Source organism: Pleuronectes platessa, chromosome 24 (genome assembly GCF_947347685.1).
Source record: "Pleuronectes platessa chromosome 24, fPlePla1.1, whole genome shotgun sequence".
Lineage (NCBI taxonomy): Eukaryota > Metazoa > Chordata > Actinopteri > Pleuronectiformes > Pleuronectidae > Pleuronectes > Pleuronectes platessa.
In genome coordinates, this window is record NC_070649.1 from 7,791,153 (window position 1) to 7,805,874 (window position 14,722).

General features: G+C 44.7%; 1 protein-coding gene across 1 annotated transcript in view; it reads right to left on the reverse strand.

Annotated features, from left to right (window-relative positions):
- Positions 1 to 512: 512 nt before the first annotated feature.
- The window catches only part of LOC128430780 (neural cell adhesion molecule 2), a 72,952-nt gene continuing 58,742 nt past the window's right edge, over positions 513 to 14,722 (reverse strand). The window contains exons 16-17 of the mRNA XM_053416826.1: positions 10,917 to 11,124; positions 513 to 969 (exon numbers count right to left, since the gene is read on the reverse strand). Coding sequence (XP_053272801.1) covers positions 855 to 969; positions 10,917 to 11,124 — 323 coding nt within the window. The 3' untranslated portion in view covers positions 513 to 854. The remainder of the gene's footprint in view (positions 970 to 10,916; positions 11,125 to 14,722) is intronic.

The following is a 14,722-nucleotide window of genomic DNA, read 5'->3' on the forward strand; positions in this document are numbered from 1 at the left end:
TGAACACACATTTTTGTGGTGTTTTCTCTGATTTTCCCCGCAACACAAACTCCAACTCCAACCCACAACAGCCCTTTTTTTTTTTCAGACGACACAAACCATCAGATAAAGCTCAGATTCTTCTTAATAATTCACGACGAGGACACGTTTCAAATGTTACAAAATGGCCCCAGCGAGAAGTAAAAGCCTTGAAATCTCGTTAGCGGCGTTTTGCCCTTTTGTTTTTTTGAAGCCAGCTCGCCTGAAACACAACGAGCAGGACAAAGAAAACAGGAATGCTGTGGTGTGGCTCTAAGGACACTGGGTTGAAATCATCTTAACATCAATCAGCGTTTGCTCTGACCGACAAAAAGGGGGGCACACTAGCATACTAGCGCATTTGGGATTGCGTGAGGAGTCTAAGAAGCTGCGTTGGGGTTGGGGGGGGGGGGGGGTCTGGTGACCATGTGACGCAATGCCATTTTACGACATGGTCGTCTTAAAAAAGGAAAACAAATTAAAATGGAGAAAAAAAACATTAAAACAAACGGCAAAATGTTTGACGAGCAAAAAGAAACCAATCTACAATCATTGAGAAACAAGAGCCTTCCACTGACGCCATGTTTACAAGAACATGAGACATTTATCACTCGGGGGGGTCTAAAAGGTTGACCCTCTCCTCCTTTCTATTTTCTCTCTATTATTTGTATTTACACATGCCTTCCCCTTCAGGGCAGCGTTATAAACAGATATGGTATTTTTACTCCACTATTTTCCAGTGTTGTAGTTTCTCTGGGTTTTGGTCTCGTGATCCGAATGTTCTTTTGGTGGCGAGGGGACCGACCCGTCTCCTCCTCTCTGCCCCCCCCGCGTCCTTACGCCTTGCTGTTGTCAGGCTTTGTGTGGAGGCTGTTGTCACTGTGCACCTTGATTTCAATCGTATCCGGCTTGAGAGACTCTTTTCCATTTTCTTCCTTCAACGGTAGCTTCCTGCGGGGGAGGGGGAGGGGGGAGAAAAGGAGATGAGAAGCGGATTAACACAAGCAGACCTGAGTTTTGGATTATCACAGGGACATAGAAGTTATGTGAACAGACACACAGATGTGAGCGTGGCCGCCCGGTGGATGTTTTTGTGTCCAGCAGACACACACACATACTAAATGCTACGACAAGAGAGAATAGCCTTAATGTTTCCATGAGTGCTTCCCCACTTTCCAGCCCACCCACTATCACCCTGGGGACCCTTGGGTGGGTGAAGGAGCCCCCCCCCCCCCCCCCCCCCCAGGATTAATAATGATGGGTTTAATTAAAGGGAAAAGGCAGCAGGGATATTAAACACAAACGCCTCTACAGGGCTCTGCAAATAAATAATATAGATATTCTTGGTTCTCTTTGGCCTGAACTGACGAAAAGTCGTGAGTACGTCTCTGTTGACTGACGACAGAGGGAAGGCATTGAGTGAATAGTCACAGGGCGGCTGGGGTTCAGGAGGTGGAGAGGGTTGTCCACTAACCAGAAGGTGGGTTCGATCCCTGGCTCCTCTATACTCAGCATTCAGAGGTGTCCTTCGGCAAGATACTGAACCCAAAGTTTCAGAGTGATTGAGAAGACTTGAAAAGTGCAAACTGAATACTGTACATCCCATTCAGGAGTCTTTCACCACACAGGGGTACATTTCTCTAGAGAAACTGCACCAACAACATAATCTAGTTACCCATGTTAAGCACATCAATGTATTCATGGATGTAATTGGCCAATTTTAAAGCCTCGTTTCAACTTCTCAACGTTATGTTGGTATAGAAGAAATAAGTGGAAGTGCACTAACCCATTCCTATGTATTTTTCAAAGAAACGTCTCAGGAAAATATATATAATTTGTGTATGACGTGTGCACTTTGTAAAATGCAGCGTTACACACATTTTTAAGAGATTGTAAAACCTTAAAGTGGCACTAAGGGGATTCTACTTAGTCCTTAGTGTATATATCTACTCAGTTTGTAAAAAATCTGTATTCTGACTTCTTTCAAACTTTGCAAGACTAACAATAGAAGCATTAGTAGTAGGAATATGAATATATATTTCTATTGAACGTGTTTGAGCATTCCTGAGATATAGAGTACACACAACTGTCAATAGGAATGACCTGGACTTGGATTTAACATCTTGTGCACTGATCTAAAACATCAGACCCTCTCTCTGATTATTACCTTGCTTTTCAATTTGATTCTTTTCAAGGGTGTGGAAAAAGAAATAAAACCCATGCACCTGTTATTAAGCAGGAGCTATTCGATTGGCCGACTGCCTCCTGTTCATCTCCTCCTACACGTGTCTCGCTTTGGAAAAATCCCAGAGATAGACATCGCAGCCTTATCTTTATGTTAATGTGGCCGCATGATGAAAATCTAACGAGCCTGTGTTTCAACTAATGTGATGTACGAGGGCTTCAAACCGCATTTGGCACCGAAAGACACTTTATCCTGATGGAGTTAATACAGCGACTGGGTAAAAGTCAGGGTAGAATAACACGGTGACACTGTGTGATTTAAATCGTGTCAATTCCTAATATGAATTGCACATTTACTCTAATTTCTTTTGCAGTCCTGCTGCATTTGGACATTTTAAATGGCACCTAATTAGGTAACAGCTATTATAAACCGAGGCTCTATAAATCCTCTGAGCTATTACAGGTGGTGGAGAGATTAGAGTGGTTCATGTGCAGGACTCGGAGTCAATCGAATAAATCTGCATGTTAGGCTCCATTTGTTGTAGCCACTTCAAAACAAAGAAGGCCTTACCGTTTTTTATTCAGACTCATGTGAGGTCTCTGTGACCTTGACCTTTGACCTACCAAATTCTAATCACTTCATCAACGAGTCCAACGAGACTTTACCTCTGGGTCCTCTTGAGATATCACGTTCAAAAGAATGAGAATTTGAAGGGACATCCTCTAGCCCATAATAACAAAAAAAGGGGCCCGTGTGAAATCAATAGTCCACTAACTTCTGTGGTTTCAGTTTTGAGAATAAAGCTCCGTGCTGAAATCAAACTCATACAAGTCACATGCTGAAAAAAAAAGATGAAGCCTTCCCTCCCCGTTCTTTGTCATACAACCGAAATGTGAAAGTGTTTAGGGATATGCAACCTTCTTGCAGTTTAATCTAATATGAGATCAAATATTAATCCCCCAGTAGCAGTAATGGCGACGATTAATGGGATAAAGGTTTGCTCATTTAATTCACTGATCATATCCTTGTTATGTCTTCCGCTGGTGATGTCACTGCTGTCTCCCAATGCAGAACTTTTATGGAATAAAATCACCTCCAAACACCCACACGCGAGATGTGGGAAACTCCAAGGGAGATCATGACTCGAGCAGCGGCTCTGCGTGATACTGTACCTAATAAGCCCAAATATTGCAATTGGCCGGGGGGGGGGGGGGGGGGGGGGTTCCCCTTTGGTTGATTGGTGGATGTTGAAGTTCCCGCACAGTGGAGCCAATTTCATGTCCCATTAGCCTCATGCTAAACCCAGATTGGACTTAGTTGGAGGGGGGGGGGGGTTGTCAACATATAGAAAAATGAAAAAATGAGGTCCCGACGCTGTTTAACTTTCTTTATAGGGGACATCAACTCAACAGGATCACAAGTGCACTTTCTGACTAAATGCCACACTGGAGATTTGCAAAGGGAACGGCAGCAGCAACATATTCACTTCAGCGAATGTATAATTGATGAAGGTTCCCAGTTTCACCAGGAACTCTCCAGTTTCACTTTGGGCGTTCAGAGCAGCGGAGAGTGAGGGAAATAGAATGAATTGACTAGGGGGTTGTAAAAATCCGGTTAATTGTAGATTATATTAATAATCATTTTTACTGGTTGGTGTACGAAATTGGTCATAAATACAGGAATAATGTTCATGTGTCTGTGGCGTATAAAATTCATCAATGAAATAAATGAACTGTCTTATAATTAAACTAGAACTCAGGAGAGTGAAACCACATTTAAATTCACTAGATCCAGATTTTTATTTGGATGCACACACTCTTAGGTTCCACATATTATTCTCTGGGAACTAAAATAACTGTCTGAGGAATACCCAAAGTAAATTGAAAGCTGTTCTTGAACCATTTGGAGTGCATGCATGATCTTGGTCTCTTTTGAAAGGTAACATTCTGAACTTTCCCCCCCAACAGTCAGAATCTCTCTAAGTTCTACTGGCATTGAGTAATAGCAGTCGGCACACATTTAAGTAGAAGGTTTTTATTTCCGCCTGAATATTTTTTAATAAACAGATGCCTGCAGATTGTTAAAGTTCTTTTTTAATTTCCGGTCTGATTTAGACGTTGATTGTACCGGCTGTGGTGATCAGATCCTGAAATGGTTTATATCATTGGAATCAGAATAATCGTAGCTTTCTAATGATATGTTGCATTAGTACCTAGCTGTACGACAGAGTTCTGTAAATAACAATGTTTGACCCTAATCTGAAAAACAGCACACCAGTAGGAGCATGCGGGAGGATGCAGCACAACAGGTTAAATGTCTGATACCCCTCAGGTGTTTGGTCCTGCTGGCTTCAGGGACTGTAGGCGTCGTGGCGCAGGTTGCAGTCGGGTGATTTGAACCGATTTTTCTCCACATGTTCGATACCGACGTCTCGTGCCCGCAGCGCATTCCCCCGTGACATCGAAAAAGAGGGGAAATAACAAAAGAGGAAAAGCAGTCTATAGAGTGAATATGACGGGCTCTGCTTGAGATCGCTCGATGGATCCGTCAGAGCCTCACACTGTGACCTGGGTGGACGAGACGGGGTTTGATTTCCCTCAAACATCCAGCTTAGTTTCCCCAGGCGTGAACCTGTATCGTCTGCTGCTACGATGTGAAAGCATTCCCTGTAGCAGAGGTCTTCAACAGGGGGTCCGCGACCCCTAGGGGGTCCGCGGAGGTACTGCAGGGGGGTCGCGAAATGTTTGGTTGATAAAACAATTTTTTTAATGAATTTTTCTAACAATTTTTTTTCCACAAATTTAAATGTCTGTAAATACATATTAACATGCATCCGACATATTGTGAGGCTGATATGACGCTCTGCCAGACAACCTCCATATGTCCAAGTTTAGATAAGTTGTGTGCTACCCATCAGGGTCGGACATGTCACTAATGTGGGAGTATGTGTGCCATCCACAGATGACTTGAGGATTCACTGTCTCTTCTACATGTATGTTTAAAATAAAAACATGAATCTTTAATAGCTCAGTGTTGTATGCAAGATGTATGTTTATAAATGGCAGCGGCATGGCCACCCTGTACCTTGCACATGTTTAAATTAAAAACATGAATATATGAGCCCGTGTAATATTTGAACAGCTTAGTATTGAATGCACAATAACAGGGTAGCTATGTTTATATATGGCACTAGGCCAAGTTCAATTTAAAAAACAATTTTATACAATATATATAGAAGGTGGTCACTGCTCCATCTTTCCACCAGTTAAGGGGTCCTTGGCCTGAAAAACGTTGAAGACCCCTGCCCTATAGGAATAGACTCTCCACGTGTACCCGCCTCGGCGAGACTCATCAACCCGGCACACAAACACACACACATAAACACACACGTCACCTTGTGTGCGGATACTGTACGCTCCCTCAGCCTTTCTTTTAAAACAAAGTCTGGCGCACAAAGCGAAAAGGGAAACGCCACTGGGTCCTGACAAGCCTCTTTGATTACGTGGCGGGAGCCGGCAGCTGCGTGCACCTCATGGCGGGCTGGGAGATATCAGAGTCTGCATGCAGATGTGTGTTTGTAATCTGTACGCTTCCAAGTGACACCAAAGCACAGCAGGGGGGGGGGGGGGGGGGGGCGACTTGTTCTTTCCTATGCTGACGTTAATTAAGCACGGTGCTATCTACGGTGGCCCATAAAGGCTGACTACAATCCCGGCTTTTCAAAGAGATAAATCAGATGGCACCGGGGGGCTTGTTGACGCTCTTATCTAAATCTTTACTTTTACATTAATGTTTTTCCTCGGGCGTATTTCATCATAGCCGACGGCGAGCACACTACTTGGTGAAGGACACGAGGGCGAAGCAGCTGATGGACACTTGGCTGCTCACGTGAGGGTTACGCACCTTGTCGCCTCACATCATAGGATCCGGCTTGTTTGCATGGTCGTCTCTACCGAAGCTAAACTCCTCTTCCCTCATTTACAAACTCCGGTGTGCTCGCTCCACTCTGAAGTCTTTTAGCTTCTTGAGACGACCGCCTTTTTTCCCCTTCGCTCTGGTGTCAACAGGGGGCTCTGCAAAATCACACCTAATTAAATGTCAGACGTCTGTTTCAAAAGGAAGTGCTCCCTGCACGTCGGTGTCACAAGCTGTCTCCTCCCCGCGCAAAGTCTCTACAATCAGGAGTCTCTGGATCGCCGAGATGACGAGTCGTTTCTATGTTTGCATAACGAAGACAAAGAAGGTGAAAAATGCTTCTGCTCCTGATAAAAATGCAAAATTTGAAAGCATTAATTAAAGAGGGGCGTCTAATCAGGGATGACTGAGCAAAGTAGTTAAAATCCAGCTGCTGTCATTTATCCACTGTTGCTTTAATACCATTTTGTAAATGGTACAAACGTGAGGAAGCACCAACTTGGGTTTCTTGCCGATATGAAAAATAACAACATCCGAGTGACGGACTTTACAACTGTAATGTAATAGATGGTGGATAGGGTTTGTAGTGTTTTTCAGCAAACTTGCAATCGCCTCCTCTTCTTCTCAAAGTAGCTAAAAGGGAACTCAAACTTCACATCCATTTGAAAACACCAACAGGAGCTCTATTGCATCAGAAAACACACAGAACTGGAATCTCGGATTTGTGGTAAGAGCAATTTTGATCAAATCCAAGTACACAAGTCAAAACAAGATACATTTCAAGATTATCTACACTACATCACAGTGAACGGATGAATCCTGGAGGCTGCAGCTTGTTTTATCACCCAGATCAGACTCAGTTACTCACAGCTTACGTTCACATAAACTAGTGCTTTCCTGACATACTACAAGGAATACAGTTGGGACGATAAGCTGAAAAAACAAGATGATTAAACAATAAATCCAATAATGCCTCCTTCTTCGGTGTTTGACAATGTGGTGGAGGTTTTTCCTCCCGGCAGGACGCCAGGGCTTTGGAGATAAATCGGGCATTGTGTGTTTTACTTCCTGCCGTGAGTCATCAGAGCATTAAGATGCTCAACAGTCGGTTCTCCTCCAAGTCAAATCTGTCCCTGAGCCTCACGTCTGAGAAAGCTCCTCTTCCCCCCCCCTCCCAGTGTGACGTAGTGCGGTCCGAGCTTTTGCTGAAGTTCGTAAAGAATAGTTCCAGGTACAGATTTAGACGAGGATCACTTGTCGCCGGATAACTGACAACCAGCGCCGAAGTCGTTCTGATATCTTTCATGTGAGGCCGACCCTCAGGTGTTTGCCGGGAGGTTAGCGGAGGGCCAAGGTGCCAGGTGCACGGATCTATTCCTGGATCGCTGACTGACAAGACGGGACTGGATTCGCTGCTATGACCGTCGCTGGCGGTGAATATCAAGACAAACGCCTCCAGACAAGGCAGAGAAGAAAAGTGGGCACAGGACCAAACTACTCCTGGAGGGTTTGGAACATGTATTTGTAGAATTCCACTGACTTTTAGTTGCTTGAATATGAGTATATTGCAAAAGGTTAAAATCCGACTCTCACACTTTTTGCAATAAAACTGTTAAAAACCAGACAGGAGAGATGGACTTCAGACACCAGAGCTTTAGTGGTTTTTTCCTCCCGTCTGCCCACTGGGTCCGCTGTGACATCAAGAGCTTACATTTAACACTGAAAGACAAAACAGTGAGGACTGACTGAGGACGGGGACTTTCCCGAGGCGGCTGCAGAGCCCGGCGTGTCCTGACTGATCTTAGCACGATAGGATAGCTTTTCTAATAGAGAGAGGCCGTCGCCCATCCTTCATCTGTCAGTGCACCGATCCAGCTCCGGCTAAGTTAAAACGGCAACAATGGGCACGACAGATAACGTGGAGCTGAGTATTTAGAGGTACAATTTAAATGGGGTGTAATGGAAAATCTATATATGACAGAGAGAGGTCACATTTTAAATTAGTTTGATTCTGTGATGGTCCAATTTCCCTAAAAGCAAGCTACCCATAGGTTGTACATAAAGATGAATGATGGGTTGGCTCCCCCCGAAATTGAAGCCACATCATCTTGATCTCCCCCTGGTGGCTGGCGGCGGTACATGTCTTAAACCCGACCTCCTCCACGTTATCAGACGGGACATGGGGCAGATCAAACACGTGAAAGTCCCGTCAGCTGAGTTTCCCTCAAAGGTTGGTTACAGTTACTTATGTAGCTCATGTTATATCTTATTGTTTTGTTATGTTATTTGATACAAAATGGCGGCACGTGTATCCAGGATATTTTAGCTCTATTTTCGCACAGTGGGAGGTAGTGGAGATGCGTCGTCCATCTTTTTACCGTTTTGGGATTTAAAAATCAAACAAATTACAGATTGGAGACCAACCAATTTTAAATGTGCATGATGCGATTTTTAGGGCCAATTATTCCTATAAATAATGTCTTGAATGCTTGTTATAGCGACGCCCATTTGATGCTGTGGGAAAACAGAGCAGAAGAACTCCCTTTATCTGGTGCTGTTGCTATTTCAAGCATCAAAGTGAGAAGAAAATGTTCTCTGGAACTGTGAAGTCGTGTTTTTCTTATTTTCTTCTCGTTAACTGGGTTTTCGTTCTGTGGAAAGTAAAGGGTGAAGGTCATCCTCTCTGCCAGACGAGACCAGCCGCTGTAAGAGCAGGGTTCGCTGGGCCTCTCGACACATTACACCCCGCCCCCCCCGCCCGCCCCCTCAGAATCACACGACTGAAGTCTGGCACGCGCAGTGGGACTGTTTGAGCTTTGTATTATCTCAGGCGTTATATCATTCCACCTACTTAGTGCTGTGACTCAGTGTACAGGAGACGCTTCACTGTCACTGTAGCTTCACAAAGGAAAATTCAGTTACGATACAAACGGGGGAACTTGTTTTTCTGCAGTAATCTTTCCCTGCAGCTCTGAAACCAGTTGGTCTGCAGAGATATGTGGATACAGAGATAATATTTTGATAAAAGATTTGTCCATGATGTTTAGTCTGTGCTACTCTTTCTTATATTTATCTGTTTGTGTTTTCAAATTGTGAACTAGAAAATGTCAAACTCAGGATATTGATTTGCATTATGGGAAAGGTATGATGTTTTTTTTGGGGGACAAGGATCCATATTAGAGATTTGTATAAGTTTTCATATCTTTAAGATATTTTAAAATGGTGCCACTCGTCAGTCCCTGAACTTCAAGGAAGGTCAACAAGAGTATCCCTTTAATTTCATAAATTCTTCTTCTTGTCTTATCAGATACTTTACTTCTTCTAGATTCCATCAACCTCCACTTGTGTCTAGAACCTGGCAGGAGGGGTTTCCTATAAGATGAAGCCAGGACCCCTTTCAACCTTGATTCCATCACGAGGAATCTAAACGTCAAACCGACTCACATCACTCTCTTCTCTTGTTGTGCATGACTAAGGTTCAGGTGCCGACCATGTACTGCAACATGCCTGGTTTGCGTCAGCATGCTGGCCCTTGCATGTCCCGTGTGAAAAGGCCAAACAATAATAATGAAATGAAATTTGTACTCCAGTGTAAAAAGTCGTAAACAATCAGAATGATGGATAAAACCCGGATAATATGAAATCTCGACCTCCTGCCTCTTCCTGTCAGGAGCGCTTTGCCCCGTTCTGCTTCACTTTATGTAAACTGCAGGATAATACTACATGGTAACACTACACGTCTGCGCTTTGTGTTGGTGATGCCACTGTGATAGACGAGCGGGTCGCAGAGCCATGAGGAGGCTTGTAGCTGCAACATGGAGACTGTGAATGCCTGTGTGAGCTGCCGCTGCCATGGCCGCTCCGACATGAAGCAGAGACAGATTGTGCATGCTGTGTGATCAGGCAGTCACTCAGCCTCCAGCTCTGTGAGCTTAGTGACTCAGCAAGAGTCAACCCCCTCCTCCCCTCTGCTCTGCTCGCCTTCCTCCTCCTCCTCCTCCTCTTCTTCTTCTCTTCCTCTTCGCCCTCTCTCTGCTGCCCCTACACTCGTCTGGCACACTCACGCCTTTGGAAACAAAAATGGCCGTCTCACAAACCTTTACTGAGGTACCGGGGCTGAATCTGAAAACTGATTTGGTTTGTGATTTTCACGGCATGAGAGGAATTAGGATAAATTATGTGTTTGCTCACAGAAAACATACACAGAGTCCAGTGGGGCCACTCACAATATTTGCATGCGCACATTATATGATCATAGAGGTGGACACACAGACCAAGACAGCACGTGACGTGAATCACAAACATGGGGGACACGTTCTTACATCATGGATGTGCACGAACACGCTATGCATGCAAAAGACGGTGAACTCACGCCACAGTGGATGGAAAAGCACGGATGTAAGTGAATAAGACATAATCAGAGACATACTGTGGTTGAAAAGGTGGTTGGGCGGCTGTTGTAGGTGTACCTATAGTAAATGGTAAAAAGAAAAACTAAATATTTGAAAGTTGAGACTTCACAAAATGGATAAAGTAAAAAGAAACGTTTCTGCCCAAACTGCTGATGTAACATTTTGAACTTAAAATCTGAAAAATCGGTTTAAATTTCTCTTTATCCATTAGTGTTTTTTTATAATTCATTGTTGCACAGTTATACAGCAATAAAAAACAGATTAAAAACCAGTAGCCAGTCTAGCATACACCCACAGCAGATGCACCATCTGCAAGCATGAATGATCTTATGACTGGGAAAAGAAGGAGTTAGAAGTTCCTGTTAAATAAAGAAAGAATCACTCACAGGTAGGCAGCCTTGCCCTCCTCCATTTCTTTGCCCTTGCCGCTGGTGGCTGTTTTCTTGCCGCACAGCGTGCGCGTGATGCACATCAGCAGGCCGCAGTGACGCAGGAAGAAGCAGCTGACGTCCACCAGCACGAGCAGCAGCAGGAGCGCGCCGAAGCCAAGGCCCACCACCGCCCCCAGGCCCATGCCGCTGAACAGGGATTCTGCTAAGGCAGTGAAACACACACGCAGACAAACAGACGCCCAACACAGAGAAAACACTGTTAGCAATTTGGATCCACACACACACAGGGTCAGGTGGGGAGCAGCATCAGTAGAGCCGGGATTCATTAGCCGGCTCAAGGACGAGTTCGCCTGCTCGGGATATATCTGACCTGCCAGTGAAGGTCAGCCCCCCCCCACATACATCCACACATGGAAGGTGTAGCAGAGTGCGAGACCGGGAAACCACAAAGCTGAACCAAACAAGAGCACACTCACGCCCGGAGAAACTTTAAGCGTGGTTCTACTTTCAGAACCACATGAAGGTCGAATTCCTCCGAAGGCGGCTGGAGAGTTTCCAACACGTAGATAAATCCTAATCCACTAACGCCTCGACTCCACACAGCCCTCAGTGGAGACTCTCAATTATTACTTTGGATCCACCAAATTTCCTCGAAAACAAATCAATTTCAGACTTAGAGTTTTTTTTTTTATATAGAGTAAATAGAGGGGAAAAGTTTTAAAAGACTGAAATAAAGGAGATCTGGGGTGCCTGAAGTGGAAATGGCTTTACCTTGTGAATTATCTTCAATATGAGATGATTTGCAGCTTCCTATCTGTTTAAGAGCTGATATATGAACCCACTGCCTGAAACTACAGCAGCAAACATATTTCTTTCATCCCTTTTTGCACCTCAGGCTCTGCACATACCTTATCTCTCATGAGACCGACAACGCGCTCCACAGGTGGAGGAGTTCACGGGGAAGCAAGCGTCAGCAGATCAGCGCTCCTGCTTTTCGCCCTCGTGTCCACCGGGCGCCCTGCATTCTGTGGCTCGCAGCTCTTTAGCAGTTTCACGTGGGAGGCCGAGTATTTCCATCTGAAAGTTGAAATCCCTCGGCGGGGTCCGGCCCACTGCTCCCTCGGCTCGGTCAGGAAACGAGCAGCAGGGGCCTGCGTTCAATTTGACGTAATGAGAAAATGAAGGCGCCTCGCTAAAGAGCGAGGATCCCGGTGGGCACGGCGGAATCGAGCGCTCCCCCCCGAAGTGATGCTGAGGTTGAGCAAACTGAACACCCACTGTAGGATCAGTGGTGGCAGCTGGAGGTCTGACCTTGCCAGGAGTAATCAATCGATGTGAACGTGAGGATGAATGAACCTCTCTACTTAATAATACCCTCAAATGGGGGTTCAGCAGCCTGGTAGAGTTTAAAGGGGGAGTCAGACCATGATATGAAGGTGTAAGCTCCAGAGTCTGGCACCTCTGAGTTTACAGAAAAGCCCACGGAGAGCAAGGAGTGAACGCTGGCATGGCTGTCTCTCTCCTGTGCAGCAAAACAAAGGAAACGTGAGCTGAATGCAGCAGATGTAGCCAGTACTCACTCAGTATCACCACATGTGAATCTGAACACGCTTATATTTGAGATGAAGGTACGTTTACATGCATCTACAGAGCATGGCTAGAATAAAAAATCGTTTTTTTCTAAACTGTTACCAGTCGCCTGATAATAACGTTCTTCCAAACCAGGTTAGTAAATCCTTTTCATATTCTTAGTCTCCTTCAGAAAAATCTCTTCACAATAAGTTCAATGATGATAACAGATACCGAAACAAAGTTAAGGAGGAACAAATGTGGAAGAAATCCGGGACGGACCAATCAGACCAGACAGGAGGTGGCGCTGTAGAGGAAAAACAGGTACATCGGGAGATATAAGGTATTTTACGAGTTTAATTTCAAAAGTTGTTTTCTTACTGAACTTTATTTCCACCTTCAAAGACACAACACAAGCCTTCATGTCTCTTGAGGGCAGTCTGCCGGTTTCAGAATCCCCTTAATGTCAAAAGCTATTTCTAAATGGTTGGAATGAACAGTGAATTTCAGAGAAAGAAAGAAAAAAGAAATGAATTGAAGAAATGGGACGTTACTGGGGACAACTTACTCAAAATGCATCTGTTTTTAATGATATTTTCCATTTAATAAACACAAATCAATACAGTTATAATAATAATCAGTATACAGTGTGTGATCGGTGTCATGTAAATCATCTGGTAATAACAGAATTTATATAATTCTCATTATCCTTTGACAAACTTTACACTTTTTTTAAATCAGGCTTCAAGATTCTTTCTAATCCCAGATTTCATAACAAAAAGTGCAAACTAAGGGCGGCTGTGGCTCAGGGGGTAGAACGGATCATCCAGAAGGTCGGTGGTTTGATCCCAGTCTTTTAAGAATATGTTTGTGATTGCCATAAAGCACTTTGAGTGGTCATTAAGGAAAAGTGCTATATAAATACAGGCTGTTTCTCATTTACACACATATTCCAAGAGAACAGTTCCCCTTGCTTTGCTGCAGTGCTGATCCGTGCTGGTCTCTGTGCTCTGGCTGAACACTCGCTCACAAACGAGCCAAGAGTCAACACTTTACCCACAAAGCCGCTGTTTCATTTCAAATCCAGCGTGCAGGAGCTCCGAGCCAATAACGGCACAAAGAGGCGCGAGGCTTCCAAACACTCCTGCGCTGCATTGGAAGTCGTCACGGCGTGTCGAGAACCAAATGACTCTCACGCCGGCGACTTTGTTCTCGACTCCGAGCTCAGGCTGCAGACAATGGAGACTGGCGGCGAGTCAAAGGGGAGACGAGCAGAAAGACAGACGGGGGGGGGGGGGGGGGGGGGGGGACCTCGTGGCAGAAAGGAGCTCTAATTAAAAACACTTTGCGTTTATCTCCTTGAATTCCGGGGATGTGGGTTTTGAAACATGCAGACCAGATCAATATTTTCTCACCGACCATGGGCTACAGGTTTGAATCTCACCTTTTTGAAGGTTGATCTGAGTTAATTTAGCTGCTGAAGCCACAGATTCCGCGATTGGTAAACAACACCCCCGCTCAAGCTTCCCCCCCCGAAGCCTTCGCATACTTCAGACGAGAGAAAGAATACTAATCCCTTCTTTAGGCCACACGTTGCTGCTTTCTCACGCTGCCTATGCGGCCTTGAGCTTTCATATCTGTTTACATTTTGTACCTCACATAAAGCCCTTGTCACATTTCTGACACGGCAGAGAACGAAGCACCAGTCAGACATCGAGTGCACCGCGACTTTTTCACAAATCAAAAACATCTTTGTCATTTGTCATTGTGCAACAAATCAAGATTCACACTTCCTCAGATAGAGTGCTTAAGTGTAATTTTGCCTGCAAATATCCTGAAAGACTGACAACTGTAAACACTCAGCAGCCTGACAGTTCGAGGCTGCACTGATGCACTTGTCGCCTTTTAAGAAATAATCAACAGCAAACGAAACAAGTCTGAGATCCACTGGAATACACAGATAAACAGAGGATGTATAAAAAGAGTTTTCGCTCTGCGAGTCGGAAACAAGAAGCCGCACCAGCATCAGCAACAATAGCTCCGATCTCTGCAGAAGGTATTTAGGCGAAGAAAAGCGGCTTAACTTTTTAAATGGAATAAACAAAGATGAAACGCGCACAAACAAGTGTGTGGTCACGACTGCGTTCAAGTGCTCAGTCAAGACGCCTCCCAGCAACTAATACTCTGTGACGCGAGCAGAACAAAAGCACAATATAGGGGAAGAGTATGCA